The sequence below is a fragment of the Gadus chalcogrammus genome, chromosome 21 (genome assembly GCF_026213295.1).
Source record: "Gadus chalcogrammus isolate NIFS_2021 chromosome 21, NIFS_Gcha_1.0, whole genome shotgun sequence".
Classification (NCBI taxonomy): domain Eukaryota; kingdom Metazoa; phylum Chordata; class Actinopteri; order Gadiformes; family Gadidae; genus Gadus; species Gadus chalcogrammus.
The window spans coordinates 290,872-313,782 of NC_079432.1; the positions used below are offsets into that span (position 1 = coordinate 290,872).

The 22,911-nt window shown below is 46.5% G+C and overlaps 3 protein-coding genes across 3 annotated transcripts; 1 reads left to right on the forward strand and 2 right to left on the reverse strand.

Annotated features, from left to right (window-relative positions):
• Positions 1 to 1,822: 1,822 nt before the first annotated feature.
• On the reverse strand, positions 1,823 to 3,720 carry LOC130374495 (E3 ubiquitin-protein ligase TRIM39-like). Its single transcript, XM_056581289.1, has 2 exons — positions 3,564 to 3,720; positions 1,823 to 3,455 (listed from the first exon to the last, which is right to left on the reverse strand). The coding sequence occupies exon 2, from the start codon at positions 3,451 to 3,453 to the stop codon at positions 1,828 to 1,830; it is 1,626 nt and encodes a 541-aa protein (XP_056437264.1). The 5' UTR covers positions 3,454 to 3,455; positions 3,564 to 3,720; the 3' UTR covers positions 1,823 to 1,827.
• Positions 3,721 to 7,927: 4,207 nt separating this feature from the next.
• On the reverse strand, positions 7,928 to 9,976 carry LOC130374492 (E3 ubiquitin-protein ligase TRIM39-like). Its single transcript, XM_056581285.1, has 2 exons — positions 9,854 to 9,976; positions 7,928 to 9,742 (listed from the first exon to the last, which is right to left on the reverse strand). Exon 2 carries the CDS (start codon positions 9,738 to 9,740, stop codon positions 8,115 to 8,117), a length of 1,626 nt encoding a protein of 541 aa, XP_056437260.1. The 5' UTR covers positions 9,741 to 9,742; positions 9,854 to 9,976; the 3' UTR covers positions 7,928 to 8,114.
• Positions 9,977 to 15,966: 5,990 nt separating this feature from the next.
• Positions 15,967 to 22,619, forward strand: LOC130374498 (cell cycle control protein 50A-like). The gene is made up of 7 exons (XM_056581293.1): positions 15,967 to 16,414; positions 17,289 to 17,408; positions 19,212 to 19,319; positions 19,480 to 19,567; positions 20,332 to 20,478; positions 21,531 to 21,737; positions 22,366 to 22,619. The coding sequence occupies exons 1-7, from the start codon at positions 16,178 to 16,180 to the stop codon at positions 22,557 to 22,559; spliced, it is 1,101 nt and encodes a 366-aa protein (XP_056437268.1). The 5' UTR covers positions 15,967 to 16,177; the 3' UTR covers positions 22,560 to 22,619.
• The last annotated feature ends 292 nt before the right edge of the window (positions 22,620 to 22,911 follow it).

A 22,911-nucleotide genomic window follows, 5' to 3' on the forward strand; every position in this document is an offset into this window, starting at 1 on the left:
CTCCACCACTCTACACTCTTGTTCCGTTCCTATTTCTAATACCCTGTATGATATACCTCGCTTAATAAATGTTACACACCCTCCACCAACCCCTTCACCTTCACTCCTGTCTCTCCTTATTCCTACATATCCATAAATAACTAAATCTAACACTGGTTTCAAAAACGTTTCTTGAATGCGTATTACTTGTGGTTTTTCTTTCATTTCTCTTAAAACATATTTAACCTCCCGGCCATTAGCCACCCAGCTCCTAGCATTCCACTGTAGGGTTCTCACCATGGTTATGATGTCTTCTCACCGGCTCCTGACTACTCTGTGTATTTATCTCGGCTACCAAAGCCTCCCATTTTAACCCTTCCATCCCCAAATAATCCTTGGCTGCCTTAGCTATCGTCTGTATGCTCGTTGTCTTTGATGTGGAGTCTCTAGTGGAGTTCATCACTGCTGCCACAAACATCCCCACCTGCTTCTCATCTCCCCACACTTTGTTCCATCGTGCTGCTCTCCCACCGACTCCCTTGTCACTTTCCTTCCGCCCCCCCAGGCTGCTACCATTCCCTGACTCTTAGCACCTTGCCTCTGTTTTACCTCCTTCACTGCTCCTGCATAGTTCCCTTTGTCCAACACTTTAACCTTCTGAACTGCAACTTCCTCTTTCATTATTTCACAGCCTCCAAAGTGACGACATGTTCACCCCCACAACTACAACACTTTAACTTGGCCCCCTCACACTTCCCATACTCATGATCCCCTGAGCATTTCGCACACCTCCTCTTCTCCTTACAGATTTTAGCGATGTGCCCAAATCTTTGACACTGAAAGCACCTCATTGTGGTGTGACCACGCCCTAAACGGCTGGTTTAACCTGTGAGCACTGATTACTCAATGAGCAACAGGTGTGTCCCTCACCAAGCCCCAGAGTCCAATCAGACTCAGCAGGTGAGGCTGCTTCAACCGGCCGTCCTCCACACACACTCCCACGCTGACATGGACTGAACAATATTTGACTAAACAAATCTACATATGCTTACCGTTGCAGTTTGAACACACATCATTTTGATGTGTAACAATGATAAACACAATCCTGGATGAGCTGGAAAGGAGAGGAGAGATAGGAGAGAGGAGGAAGAGAAGAGAGAGGAAGGAGAGAGGAGAGACTAAGAGGAGAGGATGGAGAGGAGAGCCGACAAGACAAAGTCACGGTGCTCACACATTGGGGGAATCTTTACGTATACTGAGAATGTACTGAATACATATTATACTGAGTTTGTACCTATTCCAGTGAATAGGCCTACAAACTGATAATGTACCTACTCCACTGAATACATATTGTTCTGATAATGTATATATTCCACTGAATACATTTTGTACTGATAATGTGCCTATTCCACCGAATATATATTGTACTGAGAATGTACCTATTCCACAGAAGATGTCCTCATTCTACTTTTAGTACATTTTTATTCAAATCTCAAAAGTTTACAAACATTGTATTGCGTTGTCAGTAAAAAATAATAAAGGAATATTATTATTTGGTTAAAACAACTAATGATAATGTTATCAAAATCAACGTTTCACATTATCTTATTACATTTTTTTTATTAATTAAAAATATAAAAAAACATTCAGATAAAAGACATTGAACATTATAATGTAGTCTTATAGGTTATAATGGGTTATATTTCTTTATAGTACACAGTGTTAGTGGCTTAATGAATTACTCCTTGTTAAATGAAGTGTGGAAAATCTCATACAATAGAGATTCTAATTCAGGGAACAACATTAGTTGTTTTGGTCGTTTGATTATTTTATCACCAATGAAAGGTCCTAGTCTGTTTGATTGACAGGTGAGATGATCAGGGGGGCAGAGTTGTTACCTCTGTAATAATGGGGACCTGGGCCGAGGAATGGATAGAGAGCCTCACTGAAGGTGCAGCCAGTAGCAGAGTAGAGATGAACCCTGGCTTCCACATCATAGAAGGAGACCAGACCCTCATCATAATCAACAAACACCCCCACCTTCTGGAGCTCAGCTCTCAGAGGGAGATGGACATCAGGGTTATCTCTAAATACAAACCCATCCTGGTAGTAGAGAAGAGTCCAGTAACCCGTCTCAGGGGTCCGCTCTGTCCAATCTTTTCTGTCGATGGACTCTCTGGCCACTCCTAAAGACCAGAGAGTCTTGTCTTTAACCTGGACCTCAAAGTAAAATCTCCCCGAGGAGAAGCTCTGCCTTGTGAGTACAGATATACACTGTGTAAATCTCTTAGGGTTGTCTGGGAGTCTCTTCCTCACACCTCCATCATGTACTTGTTTCCCATCCTCAGACAGGATGAGCTTGGGATGAGCTGTGTCAGGATCCAGAGTCACATCTACTTCATACTGCTGGACCCTCTTCAGTTCAGCATCACGCAGCTTCTTCATCTCCATGTTCAGTGTCTCCTCCAGCTGATCCAGGGATCTCCTCAAGGTCCCTACGTATGACGGAGGACGGACCTCCACCGTGGTCCAGTCCCTGGTGGGTGGAGGATCCTTCAGGGATCTGAAGGCCTGGAGGAAGTGGAGGTGGTCTTTAGTCTGTGAGAGCTGCTTCACCTCTGAGCTTCTATTGGTCAGATCTTCTATTTCCTGCTCCAGCTCTTTGATGAGGTCTTCAGCTTGTTTCTCTGTGGATTTCAGTTTCTCTTTAACCATTTGGTTGAGATCATCCTGGCACTTTTCAATGCGGCGCATCAGAGCAGTGAGGACCTGCACACCATCAGCTATCTCTCCGTCTGCGTCTGCTTTGCTGCGTTTAACTGTGTCTTTAATCTCCTGAATATTCTTTTGTCTCTCCTGGATCAACTGCTTAACTTCAGCCTCTATCTTCCCCAGCTGGGCCGTCTTCACTTCATATTCCTCCTTTAGAGGTATAACAGGATGTGACTTGTGGTCCGTCTCTGTGCAGAACTGACACACAAACACCTGTTCAGTCTGGCAGAAGAGCTCCAGAAGTCGGTCGTGTTTCTTACACATCCTGTCGTCCAGACGGTCCATAGGCTCGACCAGCCGATGTTTCTTCAGGACTGCGACTCTATGGTGTGGCTCCAGGTGGGTTTGGCAGTAAGAGATAAGACAAACTAGGCAGGACTTCACTGCCTTCAGCTGGGTCCCAGTACAGACGTCACAGGGAACTTCTGCTGGCTCAACACAAAGCTGCTCTTTTACTCGTAGGGACGTTCCAAACCGATCAACCATCTCTGAAATTAGGATATTGACCCGTAAATCAGGTCTTGTGTTGAAAAGCTCGTTGCAAACGGGACATTTGTACTTGACTTGTCCATCCCAGAACTTAGTAATACAGGTTCTGCAGAAGTTGTGTCCACATGGTGTGGAAACTGGGCTGCTGAACACATCCAGACAGATGGGACATGAAAAGTTCTCTTCAGACCAGGAAGTGTTAGCAGAGGCCATTCCTAGACACAGACAACAAGGTTTATGTATTGAGCAATCCCATTATTCTTGTCATTCCATTACGGGAAGAGAGGTTTTAACTTGTCTGAACGTTGTGCTGTTTCACTCACCTTGTCGTTGTTCCTTTCTGTCAGACAATCTGTTCTGAAATGGGTCTTATTTTTCTCCTGAACGAGAATACTGCTTCCACGTCAGGTGGGTTTGGTTTCTCTGAACGTTTTGTTTCCTCAACATGACGTCCTCTCCTCTCCTCCCCTAACACCTGGCTCCTCCCCTAACTCCTGGCTCCGCCCCCACGGACAAAGTTCACTGACACACCGCTTCAACTTTCCCACTGTGACCTCGGCTGAATTCATGCACTGCGTGAGGTTCTTCAAATGCCTTGATGTATGTTCTCCTCTTCTGTGTTGACCTAAAAGAGACCGTGAGGAACACGTCATACATTGTGTTGATTTAGTGGTGAGGTGCGACTGTGACCGGGATTCATCGGTGATGATCTATCTGGGATCCAGGGGCTTCCCCGAATACTTTTTATCCAACCCCGATCAAATTAAACAGAAACAGACAGAAATAAACAGAGAGCAAAGTGAGAGTGTGTGTGTGTGTGTGTGTGTGTGTGTGTGTGTGTGTGTGTGTGTGTGTGTGTGTGTGTGTGTGTGTGTGTGTGTGTGTGTGTGTGTGTGTGTGTGTGTGTGTGTGTGTAGTTTAACAGTCCACGGAGTGTGTAAAGATATTCTACACACTTTTGTAGTTTCACTTCCAGAGTTGGCGTGACTCTTGACAACGGGCCAAATAGATTATGAAACTGAGCACCACCTGTCATGGCCACAGGCTGATAACAACCAAACATTGGACCCCCCGCCCCCTCCTATAGTGATAGGAGTCCTGAATATTACTGAGACGTGCAAATGATCTAACACATAACACATTTGCGTAATCTGCTGAGCCCAGGGTTACCTACGTCGAGACATGGTACCTTGCGCCTTAACCAAAGGTCAAACAGCTACAGGGCCGGATCCCACGACACCGTTTACATTCAGGGCCTTTAGCAGACTCTTTTATCCAAAGCGACTTACAATAAGTACATTTGTCATAAGAAGTGCAACAATATATCACCGTCGGTACAGAAAGGATGTTCATAGAACCAAGTGCAAGTACAACAATCGCCAGGCTAACCCATTCCCCGTGTTACAGCCATGATAGCAGCTACTGCAGTGGCTACACAGTTAGGTACTATAATACAATACAACACAACACAGAGGCCCAGCCTGCTGGAACACGCAGAACATCACCAAGATATCATCATCGTCATCATACCACCAGATGGGGCAGACCGCTCTCAGTCCAAGCTGTGGACGGACACAGCTCCTAGAGGAGGACCCCCTGATAAACACGCACACACTCCCTCCATCGGTGGACCACTGGAGCGGCTCACCAGACCAGGGTTGAATCTCCCGGTGCAGAGAGCTACACCCCCTGTAGCCGCTGGCCAGACGCTGCTTTCTACCTGACTTGAAGAAACGGAAACCTCAACTGAAGCCTCATCCTTGAAAAGATCACGGCAAGTGAACGGGAAATTTACCCCTGCCACTTTGTTTCAGAGGTCCCATGGCATGAACATTTCACTTTATGAGGTTTCTAACGTTAATATGAGTTCCCCTAGCCTGCCTATTGTCCCCCAGTGGCTAGGAACGGCGTTCAGTGTAAGACGAGCTCTAGGTATCCTGCTCTGCCTTTGAGAAATTAAGACTCAGACGCTCCGATTTCGAACTTGGCCCCATATGTCTTCATAAGGGGCCAAGTTACCTCCCTTTTCTCTGCCTCGCCCGCCCAGAGAATATGGCCCGCCAATGAGACAATGAGCTATGACCATGCGAGCGCCACGTGTGTGTGTGTGTGTGTGTGTGTGTGTGTGTGTGTGTGTGTGTGTGTGTGTGTGTGAATACACTAACGCTTGTTCACAGAAGAAACGCTTGTACACGTAACCTAGAAGTGATGTACACTTCTTTTTTACTTGGATAACCGTTCTGCTGTTGGTGTTATGGCGCATAACACGTCGGGTTCTCTGATGTCTCTGGTATTTCCACAAAGAGACTCGTAGTGGGGGTTATCTCAGCCATGGTTGAAAAGGAATTGACAGAAAGGAACTTTGGCTGTGACTCTCTGAAGCACATGAACCGCGACATGGAGGAGAAGGGATTGTTGCAGACGAATGTCTCCCGCCGGAGACAATCGCCTGCAACAATCCCTTTCTCCTCCATGTCGCGGTTCGGTCTACTTCAGATTGATGTGGCAGTGGATATAGATATCTATGTATCGTATGATATCATTTAGATATAGAGCTCCAGGACTCACAGAGTGTTCTAGAATATTTACAGAACACGGCTAAAGGCTGTGTGCGCCTCGCCATTGCGATACATCCGCTGTAAACAGAGCGCATGGTACCGTGGCTGCAAGCTGCTCAGGGCCACACCCCCACCCTCCTCCTTGACCCGCCTCTAATAAACGGCACGTTTGTGGAAAGCCCGTGGTGGCTGTAATTCTGCACCACGATTGAATTTCTTGAACGTCTTGCATTAGGGGACCAGTAACAGCTATATAAAAGCATTCATAAATTAGCATTCCATGGGAACTTTAAAGTATAGGAAGAGTTTGTTTGCGTCAACGAAGGTACTACAATAACTATTTGTTGTTCACGTCGGAGGTCCCATCAGGAATCTTGTGCTCATTAATACTTTCATTAACGTTGTGTATGCTAAGAGTTACATGAGCAGCACTGCTGACTGGGTTTCCACTGTTTGCCGCTGGCCATGGCCTTGCAGTAATACTTGTGTATAAAGGGTGTTCTGTTACATGTATGTTTCCCCTGTGTAATTCAGTCTTTTATGTTTATTGATGTTCCTGTGATGCCATCTACTGGCGAACTTTGGATAACGTTCTGATATGTATGCCTTGGACTCCTTTACACTACATTCACTTGATCGGAAAGCATGGAGCTCGCACTCACACATCTTAACAATGATATGTTAAGAGGATTTGATGTATAATGAGATTAAGGAAACTTTGTAAACAAATTAGATGGATGGATATTCGTACGTTAGCAAGCTAACTTAGTAGCTAAGCTAATTTTACAGCATTCTGTTATTCTCATACTTAAATGCTGTACTTTCATTTCTCAGTTTTACCCTGCTTCACCTCACCATAAAGAGTGAACTGCAACTTTTCGTCTGCGTGGTTTGTTGGAGAGGCATTTATACTATCTGTCGACCCTGGCAAGGCGCTGGGGGTAGAGGGCAGAACAAAGGGTTCTTTAAGGGCGTATTCACACCTGCCTTGTTTGGTTCGAACCAAAACAATCGCTGGTGCAGAGCTTTTGGGCTGGTGTGAATACAAACCATCGAACTCTGGGGCGGACCAACCAGCCCGTCCGAGACCCAGACCGAGAGGTGGTCTCGGTTCGCTTCCAAACGAACCCTGGTGCTGATTACTCAATGAGCAACAGGTGTGTCCCTCACCAAGCCCCAGAATCCAATCAGACTCAGCAGGTGAGGCTGCTTCAACCGGCCGTCCTCCACACACACTCCCACGCTGACATGTGCTGAACAATATCTGACTAAACAAATCTAAATATGCTTACCGTTGCAGTTTGAACAGACATCATTTTAATGCGCAACAATGATAAACACAATCCTGGATGAGCTAGAAAGGAGAGGAGAGATAGGAGAGAGGAGGAAGAGAAGAGAGAGGAAGGAGAGAGGAGAGACTAAGAGGAGAGGATGGAGAGGAGAGCTGACAAGACAAAGTCACGGTGCTCACACACATTGGGGGAATCTTTACATGTAGTCACTGTGAGCTTTGTATCGGTGTGTTGCACTTGTTGGGTTATGTAAGGTGGACATTAAAAGTCATTTACTGGCTCATCAGCTACAAACGTGTGCAGTTATTATGGGATTTTAATCTTTCCTTGAATCCATCATGTGTAAATGTTTTTTTTATGCAACGTAGTTGTTTTTGTTTTATCCCAATGATAAAGTACCTATTCTATTGAATACACATTTTACTGAGAATGTACCTATTCCACTGAATACATACTGAGAATGTACCTACTCCACTGAATACATATTGTACTGAAAATGTACATATTCCAATGAACACATATTGTTCTGATAATGTATACATTCTACTGAATACATATTCCACTGAATATATATTGTACTGAGAATGTAACTATTCCACAGAAGTTGTCCTCATTCTACTTTTAGTACATTTTTATTCAAATCTCAAAAGGTACAAACATTGTATTGTATCAAACATGATTCAAAAAATAAACGAATATTACTAATTAGTTAAATCAACTTATGATAAGGTTATCAAAATCAATGTTTCACCCTATCTAATACATTTATTTTTTTATTAATTAAAAACATAAAAAAACATTCAGATAAAAGACATTGAACATTATAGTGTAGTCTTATAGGTTATAATGGGTTATATTTTTTATAATACAGTGTTCGTGGTTTAATGAATTATTCCTTGTTAAATGACAGTGAAAAGTAAGATATGAATACAGTTCTCTCAGACCTCCCATAGTAGAGATTCTAATTCAGGAAAAAACATTAGTTGTTTTGGTCGTTTGATTATTTTATTACCAAACAAAGGTCCTAGTCTGTTTGATTGACAGGTGAGATGATGAGGGGGGCAGAGTTGTTACCTAGATAAACAGGGGAACCTGGGTAGAAGAATGGATAGAGAGGCTCACTGAAGGTGCAGCCAGTAGCAGAGTAGAGATGAACCCTGGCTTCCACATCATAGAAGGAGACCAGACCCTCATCATAATCAACAAACACCCCCACCTTCTGGAGCTCAGCTCTCAGAGGGACACGGACAGAAGGGTTATCTCTAAATACCAACACATCCTTGTTGGAGAGAAGAGTCCAGTAACCCATCTCAGGGGTCCGCCTGGTCTCACCTTTTCTGACGATGGACTCTCTGGCCACTCCTAACCACCATAGAGTCTTGTCTTTAACCTGGACCTCAAAGTAAAATCTCCCTGAGGAGAAGCTCTGCCTCGTGAGAACACATGCACACACTGAAAATCTCTTAGGGTTGTCTGGGAGTTCCTTCCTCCCAACTCCATCATGTACTTGTTTCCCATCCTCAGACAGGATGAGACTGGAAGCAGCTGTATCAGGATCCAGAGTCACATCTACTTCATACTGCTGGACCCTCTTCAGTTCAGCATCACGCAGCTTCTTCATCTCCATGTTCAGTGTCTCCTCCAGCTGGTCCAGGGATCTCCTCAAGGTCCCTACGTATGACGGAGGACGGACCTCCACCGTGGTCCAGTCCCTGGTGGGTGGAGGATCCTTCAGGGATCTGAAGGCCTGGAGGAAGTGGAGGTGGTCTGTAGTGTGCGAGAGCCGCTTCACCTCTGAGCTTCTATTGGTCAGATCTTCTATTTCCTGCTCCAGCCCTTTGATGAGGTCTTCAGCTTGTTTCTCTGTGGATTTCAGTTTCTCTTTCACCATTTGGTTGAGATCATCCTGGCACTTTTCAATGCGGCGCATCAGAGCAGTGAGGACCTTCAAACCATCAGCTATCTCTCTGTCTGCATCTGCTTTGATGCGTTTAACTGTGTCTTTAATCTCCTGAATATTTTTTTGTCTCTCCTGGATCAACTGCTTAACTTCAGCCTCCATCTTCCCCAGCTGGGCCGTCTTCACTTCATAGTCCTCCTTTAGAGGAATAACAGGATGTGACTTGTGGTCCGTCACTGTGCACAACAGACACACACACACCTGTTCAGTCTTGCAGAAGAGCTCCAGAAGTCGGTCGTGTTTCTTACACATCCTGTCGTCCAGACGGTCCATAGGCTCGACCAGCCGATGTTTCCTTAGGCCTGCGACTCTATGGTGTGGCTCCAGGTGGGTTTGGCAGTAAGAGATAAGACACACTAGGCAGGACTTCACGGCCTTCAGCTGGGTCCCAGTACAGACGTCACAGGGAACTTCTGCTGGTTCAACACAAGGCTGCTCTTTTACTCGTAGGGACGCTCCAAACCGATCAACCATCTCTGAAAAGAGGATATTGACCCGTAAATCAGGTCTTGGGTTGAAAAGCTCGTTGCAAACGGGACATTTGTACTTGACTTGTCCATCCCAGAACTTAGTAATACAGGTTCTGCAGAAGTTGTGTCCACATGGTGTGGAAACTGGGCTGCTGAACACATCCAGACAGATGGAACATGAAAAGTTCTCTTCAGACCAGGAAGGGTTAGCAGAGGCCATTCCTAGACACAGACAACAAGGTTTATGTATTGAGCAATACCATTATAATTTTTTGAATTCCATAACGGCAGTAGTGTTTTTAACTTCTCTCAAAGTTGTGCTTCTTTACTCACCTTGATGTTGTTTCTGTCCGTCAGCGTATTTCAAAATGCTTTTTATTTTTCTCCTGACCGAGAGAAATGCTTCCACGTCGGTTGCGTTGGTTTAGCTCTTTTATGATATGTCCATGGTTTAGCTGAACCTTAGTTTCGTTTCCTGAACATGAGGTCCTCTCCCCTCCTCCCCTAACGCCTGGCTCCTCCCCTAACCACTGGCTCCGCCCCCACGACACATTGCTGCACTGCATTCATGCACACTCAGTGGCGTAAATATCGACGGTGCCAGACGCCGTCAGGGGCCCATGGAGGAAGAAAAAAAAACGACCTTGGCGATTGCCTAGGGCGGCAAATGTGTTGGGGAGGCCCTCTGGTGGCGCCCTTAATTAATTAATTAATTAATTAATTAATTAATTAATTAAATTATACGAAACCCTCACTGTAGTTAGCAGGACGACGCGACCCCGACTGTACCAATGGTGACACCATCAAATTAAAATAACAATGCAGTAGCCTATAAAAAGTCATAAATGCAGGCTACTTCGTGATATGTGTAACATTATGGGGCCCAATTATCTGCTGCTGCAACAAACAAATTTCTCCTACGGGGGATTAATAAAGTTATATCTTATCTTATCTTATCTTTGTATCATGTTTTGTGTCGGTAGTCTGTAACCTGAAACATATGTGGTTAGAACAGAGAAGGCATACCCATCCATGTTCTGAAACTTCCTCTGCTGGACCGAATACGTCATAAAAGTTAACCCGTAAAAGCTGAGGAGGAGTCGGGGTCCAGACCGGGACCGGGATCGGGTCCTGGGAGGGGAGCAGCGCATATTATTATGGGATGTGAGGGGTGGACTGGGAGAAAAATTCAGCCCTGGCATTTTCTCTCCAGACCAGCCCACTACATTATTAGCACTAGGGGTGGGACGAGACGAACGGGAAGAACCCTTTATATCCGAATAATACAGTTTTTTGTTTTTCAAGTTTGTGTTTCTTGTGCTGCTGACAAGAAAGGTGTGAAACCCGAACAGGAAGTTAACAGACATCCTGCGGTTGCTGCATCTCCACCCGCCATATCTACTACAAAAAGCTTGTTAAATATCACACATGATCCAACGCTGAATCCTCTCTTGCAGTTATTAGTCTGTGACTGTGAAAATCGTTTGGTGTAAGCCCAGCATTAGTTAAAACCAGACTCGGACAATAATAACAAATTTTCCTGACAAATAATCTAAATAGAAACATATTACAGACAGTAACAGCATTAGAGCTGAAACCAATTTGTTTTAACGGTGACTCATTTCATTATGAAACCATAAATAGAGAATTTTTTTTTTTTTATCATATTCTCATACACGTGTATGTTCACATAGAATAGAATAGAATAGAATAGAATAATCTTTATTGTCATTGTACAAGACAACGAATTTTTTTTTGGAGCAGTCCACATGTATGTATACATGTGCACATACATTTATATGAGAATGCATATCTATTCAGACCTGTATTTCGGCCTACCTGCATAACTGTTAATTTAACTTAAAAGATATGCAAATGTTTGAAATTAAAATCAATGCGAAAATCTTCAACCAGGAAATAATCATAATCAAACCTTTTGTTTCAATCTGAGGCAAAACAAGTTGCATAATAAACTCACAAAGTCAAGAGAATCTCTCTCTCTCTCTCAGTCCCTCTCTCTGTCGGTTGCTCTCTCTCCCCCCCCTCTCTCTCTCTCTCTCTCTCTCTCTCTCTCTCTCTCTCTCTCTCATATCATAGAATAACTTCTAGCAGGTGAGGAAAACCTGTTTGACAGGAGATAATGGTAGCAGAGAATATAAAGAGACATTTATGAATAACCAATTGTCATTTTATCACACATATAGTATGTTTCTTCACATAAACCTTTAAACATACACATATTGCATTCCTCTCGAAATAAATAATAATAATAATACATTTAATTTAGAGGCGCCTTTCAAGACACCCAAGGTCACCTTACAGAGCATATAGTCATCATAAATCGTTTAAAAAAACAAGACATTGTGGAAAAAATAAAATAAATAAACATAAAAAATAAAAAATAAATAAAACAAAAACAAGACAAAACAAAACAAACAAACAATCAAAACAGTGATCAGTTAGATGTTGTGTGCGAGTTTGAACAGGTGAGTTTTGAGTTGTGACTTGAAGGTTGTAATGGTGTCTGACTGTTTTATGTGTGGGGGGAGGGAGTTCCAGAGCCTGGGTGCTGAACAGCTGAATGACCGGGCACCCATTGTAGTGAGTGCCCGGTCATTCAGCTGTGCAGCACCCAGGCTCTGGAACTCGGAAATCGAAATAGTCATCACCTCAGTAAACAATAAATGAATTGAAAGATTACAATAAATTCAATGGCAAATATTGCAAATTAAACTAATTATTTCCAATAGGTTTACTTGTATTTTGTGCTAAAATTCAAAGTGTCACATCTGTATTTACAATACAGCTTGATTCTGCATCTCTATAGAGTGGCGAAGTCACGCCCCTTCCGGTAGAGCTCATGGGACCTATGAGATCGAAAAATATGAATGGGTGTCAATGGAGAGAAAATAATAATTTTCTGGTCCCGGTCTTTATATGCCCTGGATTACACATATGTTGTTTGTGGATTTAAATGATAATTTTCCATGCAAAGAGTTCAACCGTTTATTGTGCAATTGTCCAGATAAAGGCTGTAGAGAAAACACAACGAGAAAGACTACACGGCTCGTATGTGACGTCACGCTCCCTGCGACTGGCGTGGAGAAGACCGACAATCTTCCCATCGGCATTACTGAAACTGCACGTGCCCCGATTTATGATGGTTTTCACCTCTTTCGATGCTTTTATCCTCCCCTTGGAAACAGCGGTGAAGTGGGGCAGAGAGATCGCCATCTCTGTGCCGAGTTCCAAGTGCGGGTGTTACATTCAGCTGTAAGTTGCACCCAGTACCACGGGAAGTAGGGGTTTTGGGGGTGCTGCAACACCCCCTGTCCGAGGCCCTGTCTTATCACAGAAAACGATCATTTCTAAAAACTCCGGCCAAAGTGGAGATTTCTGACGCCGGTTATGTGTTGTCGTGTCAACGGGGAGAAACGGGATTTTAGGTTCTGAAGCGTCACATTATGCACCAGGAACTGCTTAACGTCATGTGAGCGTCCGCTGTACCGTATTGGTCCGAATATAAACACAAACCCCATTGTAAGACGACCTATATTTGGAAAAAAGATTTGAAGACCAGATCCGGTTTTTATGAATAAATAAATTGTATTCATTGAAATAATATACGAAAATAAAAAGGCATAGAATAAAACACTGCATTGCCACTAAACAGTAGTGAAAATAGGCCGTACTGATGTGTACACCAAAGACTATTCCTGACACTCCTCTGCCCCGCTGTGTTCGCTCTGGCTGTGGTCGCTCCGAACTGTTTCGGCCCGTGGCAAAGCGAGTCATCCTCGCTGCTGTCCAAGGCATTTTGAGACGCAGCATTTATTTAATGCTCATATGACCTAGTGCTGAAAAAAGGTTATATGAAAAAGTGTGAGGGTAGCGGTGGTGCGCTAAACTTGTTCTGTGAGCAGCTGGATGTGAACCATGGTGTGAAGGAAGTGAACACAACGATCGATTTTCAACTGTGCGCGCATGCACTGGTGTAATTGAGCTGCGCTGCTATATATCTTTTTTTATCAATGTAACGAGTTGCGAGTCTAGTGCAGGCTGAGTTTTTTTTTTTCCAGCACCCCCTGCTGAGAATACGTTCTCGCGGCTATGGTTGCACCAGATGTTATAAACATTAAACGGTCACATAAATCATTACTATTTTTAGAAAATGTATGTTTGTTTCATATAATTGTATTGGAAGTCCTGGTTTTCACTAGGGTTGCTGCGGTGTGGACATTTTCACAACGAGTAATACACTCGTCTCAACACCGGTATTACCGAGTATAAACGGTATCAACTTTGAAACTAGGTCAACCGCCACACAAGCATCGGTTTTTAGACCCTTCTCGTCCTTCAGTGGCCGCCAACGTTCGAAAGCAGCGCCTAGGATTATTCTTGATTTCAGTTTTTCTCTTTCAGCGTTTTTATTATCAATTACTCTCTGAAAAAGAGTTTTCCTTCTCTTTGCTGGAGGTGGTGGTGGTGGTGGTGGGGATGGTGGCGTCTTGTCTGCCATGGAAATGGTCTTCTACTGCTAGGTCCAAATGTGGATTAACTAGTTCCAGTAGCTACCGCAGGATAACAACAAACAGGAGCTTGCTCTGGGTCACGAGTACTGCACGAAGGGGTCGCGCGCGGGGGGAGGGGGAGTGCAGTACGACCGTTTGATTGACGTACTTACTGTCCAATGCAACGAGGTGGCAATCCAAATGATTGGCTGGAGTTTTTCGAGCGACTTGTTTAATTTTCATGTCAGTACTTCTAACTCAGTGGCTGTAAGCGGGTTATGATAAGGATTTCAAGTAATTTTGCAAAAATGGCCAAAAAAGCAAATTCCGTACCCAACCTTTAACTTCCATCTCCAGAGGCTTAAGTCGCCGTTTTTCAGCACCACCCGGGCGTTTTCAGCTCTCCCGCGACTCCGGCCCATGCCATAAGGTCCCGCCCACCCTGGTTTGTGTTGTGATTGACAGCACTGTCAGGGCTCTCTGAGCCAGTCAGCCCATGATTGATGATTGTCGATGCTGGCAACACACTGCTAGCTCTCTGTAGCCCATTGGCCGGCCCAATTGGAGGGAATTTAGAGAGAGAGGAAAAAAGAAAACATAGCGGCCCACATTGGGTCAACGGCCCACCGGGACGATGCCCGGTATGCCAGATGGCCAGGACGACGCGACCCCCACTGTACCAATGGTGACACCATCAAATTAAAATAACAATGCAGTAGCCTATAAAAAGTCATAAATGCAGGCTACTTCGTGATATGTGTAACATTATGGGGCCCAATTATCTTTGTGTCATGTTTTGTGTCAGTAGTGTGTAACCTGAAGCATATGTGGTTAGAACAGAGAAGGCATACCCATCCATGTTCTGAAACTTCCTCTGGTGGACCGAATACGTCATAAAAGTTAACCCGTAAAAGCTGAGGAGGAGTCGGGGTCCAGACCGGGACCGGGATCGGGTCCTGGGAGGGGAGCAGCGCTTATTATTATGGGATGTGAGGAGATGAAAGCCCAGCACATCACAGACTGAAGGCCTGAGACGGATATGAGGGCCAGACGCTCTACAGACGTCTCGCGTTAACACAGGCTGCCTTTAATCTAGCGGAGGCATCTGGGCAGCAAGGCGGTAAACAGCCCGTAAAAAGTCCCTCAATGACCTCATAACGAGACTCTCATACCGAGCCGCTCCGCTCAGCTGGCCATCGTCTGCGTGACTCAATGAAATATTTGAGGATTAAGGGAAACATTAATCTAAGTGGTTAGTGAGGTCCCCCCTTCACTTTAGGCGTCTTTGAGTGTTATTAATTATTATTCTTCTTCATGTTTAACCTCTTTTTTCCTTTTATTCCTAGTCTGTTTTACATAGTTTTGAATGATGACTATATGCTCTGTGACTTGGGTGTCTTGAAAGGCGCCTCTAAATTAAATGTATTATTATTATTATTATTATTATTAAAGGGCCAGCTGACTGAATTAAAGCGTATTATCGTCGGTGCTCTTCCATCTTCTGACAAAACGTATTATTCAGTGTTTATTCAGTAGTGCTGCCAAGTTTTTAGAGGTCAAAATTCTTTGAATAAGCGGACTATTCTGCACCACTATGTGCCAGCATTTCACACATCACGTCTTTAAACGATGGAACAAAGTGAGGGAATGTTTGGCCGGACTTTACGGTTGAAATAATGACGTCTGTTTTGTGTGGGTGACGTCACCCGATTCTGTTTGATAACTTGACCTACAAATATTATACAAATATATACAAATATTATTCTATAATATTATATTCATCATATAATATAATATAACAATATAATAAAAATAATAATAATATAATATAATATTATTGATATTATATTAATATATGTATTATAATAAATATATGATGTATTTAAGGCGGTCAGAAATGTGGTTCTGCGTGACGCTCTGTCGCTCGACGTACGTGCCTGTGACCTCATCACGCCAACGCAAACATCTTGTTAGTAAACTTCCTGGAGCGGGTCTCCTGCTACTACTAGCCATCCAGCTAGCGGTTCCGCCTGGTCATGTTCTGACTCGGACTCATACTGATCATACCGACACACACATGAGAGCCGCTCTCTGAACACGCGTTTGGGTCACTGCAGCTGGAATCGAACCACCAACCGCACACACCATGATGGCGTCCAGCTACAACGCCAAGGAGGAGGACGGGCACATCACCGTGTCCGGCCCCGGGACCCTGAAGAGCAAGAAGCCGGACAACACGGCCTTCAAGCAGCAGCGGCTGCCCGCCTGGCAGCCCATCCTCACGGCCGGCACCGTGCTGCCCGCCTTCTTCGTCATCGGCCTCCTCTTCATCCCCATCGGCATCGGCCTTTACGTCACGTCCAACAACATCAAGGAGTTCGAGGTCGGGACACCGAACACACCGTCAATCGTGTACTGTTATGCAGTGTTTATGATATACATCATGCTGTTTAACACACTGTCAATCATGCACTGTTAAACAGCATGATAGACCGGCTGTACAACACACTGTAAATCGTACTGTTATACAGCATATATAATAAACATGCTGTATAGCTAACTTACCCTAAACCTAACCCTATACACTATGTATAATACACCTACTGTATAACATATTATTATTCCGTACGTATATTATATACACATGCAACACATTGATAGTCATTATAAGTGCATCATTGCAGAGAAATGGTATTTTTTTTTTGTATTTTTATTGAATTATAGAATTAACGATAATAAACACTATGGCACGACGCTGAAGTTGGCATCCGATTCGCAGCATCCGATTCGGCAGTTGCTGGTCCTTAAATCGGTCCTGATTGAAAACCACTAAACCTAGATTCTTCAAATCTGGACTAAATTATCACAGTGAGGCTATACATTATGTAAAACATAGTTACAGATTTGTGAAACCTTTTTTCTATTTGTGAAAATGCAATACAGGCTCATTTGAATGCTTTTTAGGGGTCCAGACAGCATTGCATTTTCACAAATATGAAACGATGTTTTACATAATGTATAGCCTCACTGTGATAATGTAGACCAGATTTGAAGAGTCTAGGTGTAGTGGTTTTCAATCAGGACCGATTTGAAGATTCTAGGTGGTTTTCAATCACAACCGTTTTAAGGTGGACCAGCAATTGCCGAATCGGATGCCAGCTTCAGCGTCGTCACTATGGCTAAGCTATCGCTGAGTTCTGATGCATCGGTTTGATTGACGGCCCACGGCCCCTCCCCCCGTGACGCACGGCGGACAGATCGACTACACGGGGACGGACCCCTCCAGCCCGTGCTACAACTGCTCCGTCAACTTCAGCTGGAACAGCAGCCGACCCTGCAGCTGCAGCCTGCCCTTCACCCTGGAGCAGCCCTTTGAGGTGAGGCCTGGTGGTGCTGAGAACACCACCCAGCTGAACAATGTAGAACACCACCCAGCTGAACCCCACCCTGTAGAACCCCACCCTGTAGAACACCACCCTGTAGAACACCACCCTGTAGAACACCACCCTGTAGAACACCACCCAGCTGAACACCACCCAGCTGAACCCCACCCTGTAGAACCCCACCCAGCTGAACACCACCCTGTAGAACACCACCCAGCTGAACACCACCCTGTAGAACACCACCCTGTAGAACACCACCCTACAGAACACCACCCAGTAGAACACCACCCTGCTGAACACCACCCAGCTGAACACCACCCAGCTGAACACCATCCAGCTGAACACCACCCAGCTGAACACCACCCAGCTGAACACCATCCAGCTGAACACCACCCAGCTGAACCCCACCCTGTAGAACCCCACCCTGTAGAACACCACCCAGCTGAACACCACCCAGCTGAACACCACCCAGCTGAACACCACCCAGCTGAACCCCACGCTGTAGAACACCACCCAGCTGAACACCACCCAGCTGAACACCACCCTGTAGAACACCACCCAGCTGAACACCACCCTGTAGAACACCACCCAGTAGAACAACACCCTGCTGAACTCCACCCTGTAGAACACCACCCAGCTGAACTCCACCCTGTAGAACTCCACCCTGTAGAACACCACCCTGTAGAACAACACCCTGCTGAACTCCACCCTGTAGAACACCACCCAGCTGAATACTGTGTTTCAGTGTTTAGCTAGCTTCATACTGTTACTCTGAGTGTTTCAGTGTTTAGCTAGCTTCATACTGTTACCCTGAGTGTTTCAGTGTTTAGCTAGCTTCATACTGTTACCCTGAGTGTTTCAGTGTTTAGCTAGCTTCATACTGTTACCCTGAGTGTTTCAGTGTTTAGCTAGCTTCATACTGTTACCCTGAGTGTTTCAGTGTTTAGCTAGCTTCATACTGTTACCCTGAGTGTTTCAGTGTTTAACTAGCTTCATACTGTTACCCTGAGTGTTTCAGTGTTTAGCTAGCTTCATACTGTTACCCTGAGTGTTTCAGTGTTTAACTAGCTTCATACTGTTACCCTGAGTGTTTCAGTGTTTTAGCTAGCTTCATACTGTTACCCTGAGTGTTTCAGTGTTTAGCTAGCTTCATACTGTTACCCTGAGTGTTTCAGTGTTTAGCTAGCTTCATACTGTTACCCTGAGTGTTTCAGTGTTTAACTAGCTTCATACTGTTACCCTGAGTGTTTCAGTGTTTAACTAGCTTCATACTGTTACCCTGAGTGTTTCAGTGTTTTAGCTAGCTTCATACTGTTACCCTGAGTGTTTCAGTGTTTAGCTAGCTTCATACTGTTACCCTGAGTGTTTCAGTGTTTAGCTAGCTTCATACTGTTACCCTGAGTGTTTCAGTGTTTAACTAGCTTCATACTGTTACCCTGAGTGTTTCAGTGTTTAACTAGCTTCATACTGTTACCCTGAGTGTTTCAGTGTTTAGCTAGCTTCATACTGTTACCCTGAGTGTTTCAGTGTTTTAGCTAACTTCATACTGTTACCCTGAGTGTTTCAGTGTTTAACTAGCTTCATACTGTTACCCTGAGTGTTTCAGTGTTTAACTAGCTTCATACTGTTACCCTGAGTGTTTCAGTGTTTAACTAGCTTCATACTGTTACCCTGAGTGTTTCAGTGTTTAGCTAGCTTCATACTGTTACCCTGAGTGTTTCAGTGTTTAACTAGCTTCATACTGTTACCCTGAGTGTTTCAGTGTTTTAACTAGCTTCCTCCTCCTCTGTTCTCCAGAGCAACGTCTTCGTGTACTACGGTCTGTCCAACTTCTACCAGAACCACCGGCGCTACGTCAAGTCCAGAGACGACAGCCAGCTCAACGGGAACGTCGACTCCCTCAAGGTGCTGAGCATAGAGGTTTAATATCGACTCTCTCGAGGTGATGATCATAGAGGTTTAATATCGACTCTCTCGAGGTGATGAGCATAGAGGTTTAATATCGACTCTTGAGGTGCTATAGGGCGTGTGTGTCCTCCCAGTATAACCCCTCTCCTCCTCCCAGTCTCCCAGTAAGGAGTGCGAGCCGTACGCCCACAGTGACAACAAGCCCATCGCCCCCTGTGGAGCCATCGCCAACAGCATGTTCAACGGTGAGCGGCAGAGGGCAACCCCGTCACCCTGCTGAGTGGAGGAGGGGACGCAGGAACCCAGCAGGTCCCTACGTCACCGTGGCTACGTCACTGTAGAAACACAGCGGGTCACCGTGGTAACACCGGCGTAGGAACCCAGCGGGTCCCTACGTCACCGTGGTGACATCACCGTAGAAACCGTGGCAACGCCACCACGGCCACACTGCGGTTCTATGTCACCCTAGCAACACTGCGTCACCATAGTAACTCCGTGGGTCCATAGTCCCTATAGTTACACCGTGGGGCCCTTCGTCACCATAGCGACACCAGCGGTGTCTCTACGTCACCCTGGCAACACCGCAGGACTCGAGGTGACGGGCGTAGCCCACAGAGTCTCAAACCTGTAGCCGCACTCGGACGCACGCCGGAAGACGGTAACTGGTGCACTGTGTGGTGCAGTGTGACCCGGTGTGCAGTCTGGAGGTCTGCCGTCTCACTCGGAGGCGGAGTGGCCATCGGGACGATCGGGAGGTTTCCCGGTGGGCCGGTCCACTTATGTGGGCCGCGGCTGTAACTCGGGCCGCTAGCGCCCCATGGCGGCCGCTGTGTAGTAGGTCACGCGAATGAGCAATCGCACGTTCGCGTAGGATCCCCCCGGCCAGCGCCTCACAACCTACCTCAACCCCGCCCCCCCGTCAGGATTCTTCGTCCAACCCCCCCCCCCCCCCCTACACACACACAAACGCACCCCACCCCGGGTCTCACCGGTGCTCTTGCGCCCCCAGACACGCTGGAGCTGTTCTTCATGGACCCCAACGGCACCAGGATCCAGATCCCCCTCACCAAGAGGGGCATCGCCTGGTGGACCGACAAGCACGTCAAGTTCAGGAACCCAGGGGGAGACAGCGCCAACCTCACCTCCGTCTTCCAGGGTAACCGCAGGACGGCGTGTAGCACAACGTGAAGCACAACATGTAACACAACACGTAACACAGCATGTAACACAACACGTGACACAGCATGAAGCACAACACGTAACACAACACGTAACACAACGTGTAACACAACACGTAACACAACACGTAACACAACGTGAAGCACAACACGTAACGCAACACGTAACGCAACACGTAACGCAACACGTAACGCAACACGTAACGCAACACGTAACGCAACATGAAGCACAACACGTAACACAACACGTAACACAACACGTAACACAACACGTAACACAACACGTAACACAACACGTAACGTAACATGAAGCACAACACGTAACACAACACGTAACACAACACGTAACACAGCATGAAGCACAACACGTAACACAACATGTAACACAACACGTAACACAGCGTTAAGCACAACATGTCACGCAAGACGTAACACAACACGTAACACAACACGTAACGCAACATGTAACACAACACGTAACACAGCATGAAGCACAACACGTAACACAACATGTAACACAACACGTAACACAGCGTTAAGCACAACACGTCACGCAACACGTAACGCAACACGTAACGCAACATGTAACACAGCATGAAGCACAACACGTAACACAACACGTAACACAACATGTAACACAACATGTAACACAGCATGTAACACAGCATGAAGCACAACACGTAACACAACACGTAACACAAGATGTAACACAACATGTAACACAACATGTAACACAGCATGAAGCACAACACGTAACACAACACGTAACACAGCATGAAGCACAACACGTAACACAACATGTAACAGCATGAAGCACAACACGTAACACAACACGTAACACAAGATGTAACAACATGTAACTCAACGTGTAACACAACACGCTGTTCTAGGAAACAAAACATTCATTTAAACCAAAGATGCTCTTCATGATGTCACAGAGATGTTTCCCTGACCCCCTGACCTGACCCCGTGCCCTGACCTCTGACCCCATGCCCTGACCTCTGACCCCGTGCCCTGACCCTTGCCCCAGGCACCAGTAAGCCGGTGAACTGGCACAGGCCGGTGTCCGAGCTGGACTCGGACCCGGAGAACAACGGCTTCGTCAACGAGGACTTCATCGTGTGGATGCGGACCGCGGCGCTGCCCACCTTCCGGAAGCTCTACCGCATCGTGCAGAAGAAGAGCCACCTGGTGCCCACGCTGCCCAGCGGGAACTACACGCTGGAGGTGGTCTACAGTATCCTTACCCCCCCCCCCGCGGGACAGACCTTCCTAGACCCACCCTCTGCTGCGTCCCCTTTTTCTGGACGTAGCAGAGCGGTGTTTCTCCGCTGAGAGAGGCACCACACTCCCTCACCCCACTCCCTCCGTACAGTCCCGTACGAAGGGCGTGGGGGAGGGAGGGTGGTGCCTCTCTCGGTGGCGTGCCTCGCTCAACAGCTGCGTCAAAGGCGGAAGTTGCTCGGGAGGTAGAGCTGGTTGACAAGTTCGATCCCCGGCTCCTCCTAGCTGAGCGTCGAGGTGTCCCTGAGCGAGACGCCTCACCCTGACTGCCCCTGACCAGCCGGCTGTCGCAGGGCGACAGCCGGCTGGTCAGGGGCAGTCAGGGTGGGGGTGTCCCTGAGCGAGACGCCTCACCCTGACTGCTCCCGGGGCCGACTCCGCCGTCGGTGTGCATGAACGCGTGGATGTCTGGCAGTGTTGTAAAGCGCTTTGAGCGGCCGCTGGTTAGAAAAGCGCCGTATCCGTTTACCATCATACCTTCGGGTGACCGCACTCGCCAAAGTAAGCCCTCTAACCCCCCCCGCCCGCCACCTCTGAAGCAGTCCTCCTCCTTGACCCTCGCGACCCCCCCCTCCCCACAGACTACCCGGTGCGGAGCTTCGACGGCCGCAAGCGCATGATCCTGAGCACCATCTCGTGGATGGGCGGCAAGAACCCCTTCCTGGGCCTGGCGTACATCACGGTGGGCGCCGTCTGCTTCTTCCTGGGCGTGGTGCTGCTCGTCATCCACCACAAGTACGGCAGCCGCAACAACAGCGCCGACATCCCCAACTAGGGGGCAGGGACGGGCCCCCCCCCACCGGGAGACCTCCCCAGAGGATAGGGGGTACTACAGGGGGGGGAGAGAGAGATGGGGAAGGGTGGGAGAGGGATGGAGGTACCATAGGGTGGGGGTTCGGTTCCGACTGAGGAAATGCACTTTGCGGTCACTTTAGCGAATGAGCCGCTCTTCCTTCGTTACACAGTTTTGGGGGAGGGGGGGGGGCGGGCGCCTAATTGACACATAATCTGTCAGAGCAACAGGTTAATGACGAGACCCAATAAATTAGGCAATAAGCTTTTTCAATTGTATGAATATGTTACGAAAAGCCTTCTCCCCTTTGCCTCTCTGAACTGGGGAGTCCAGG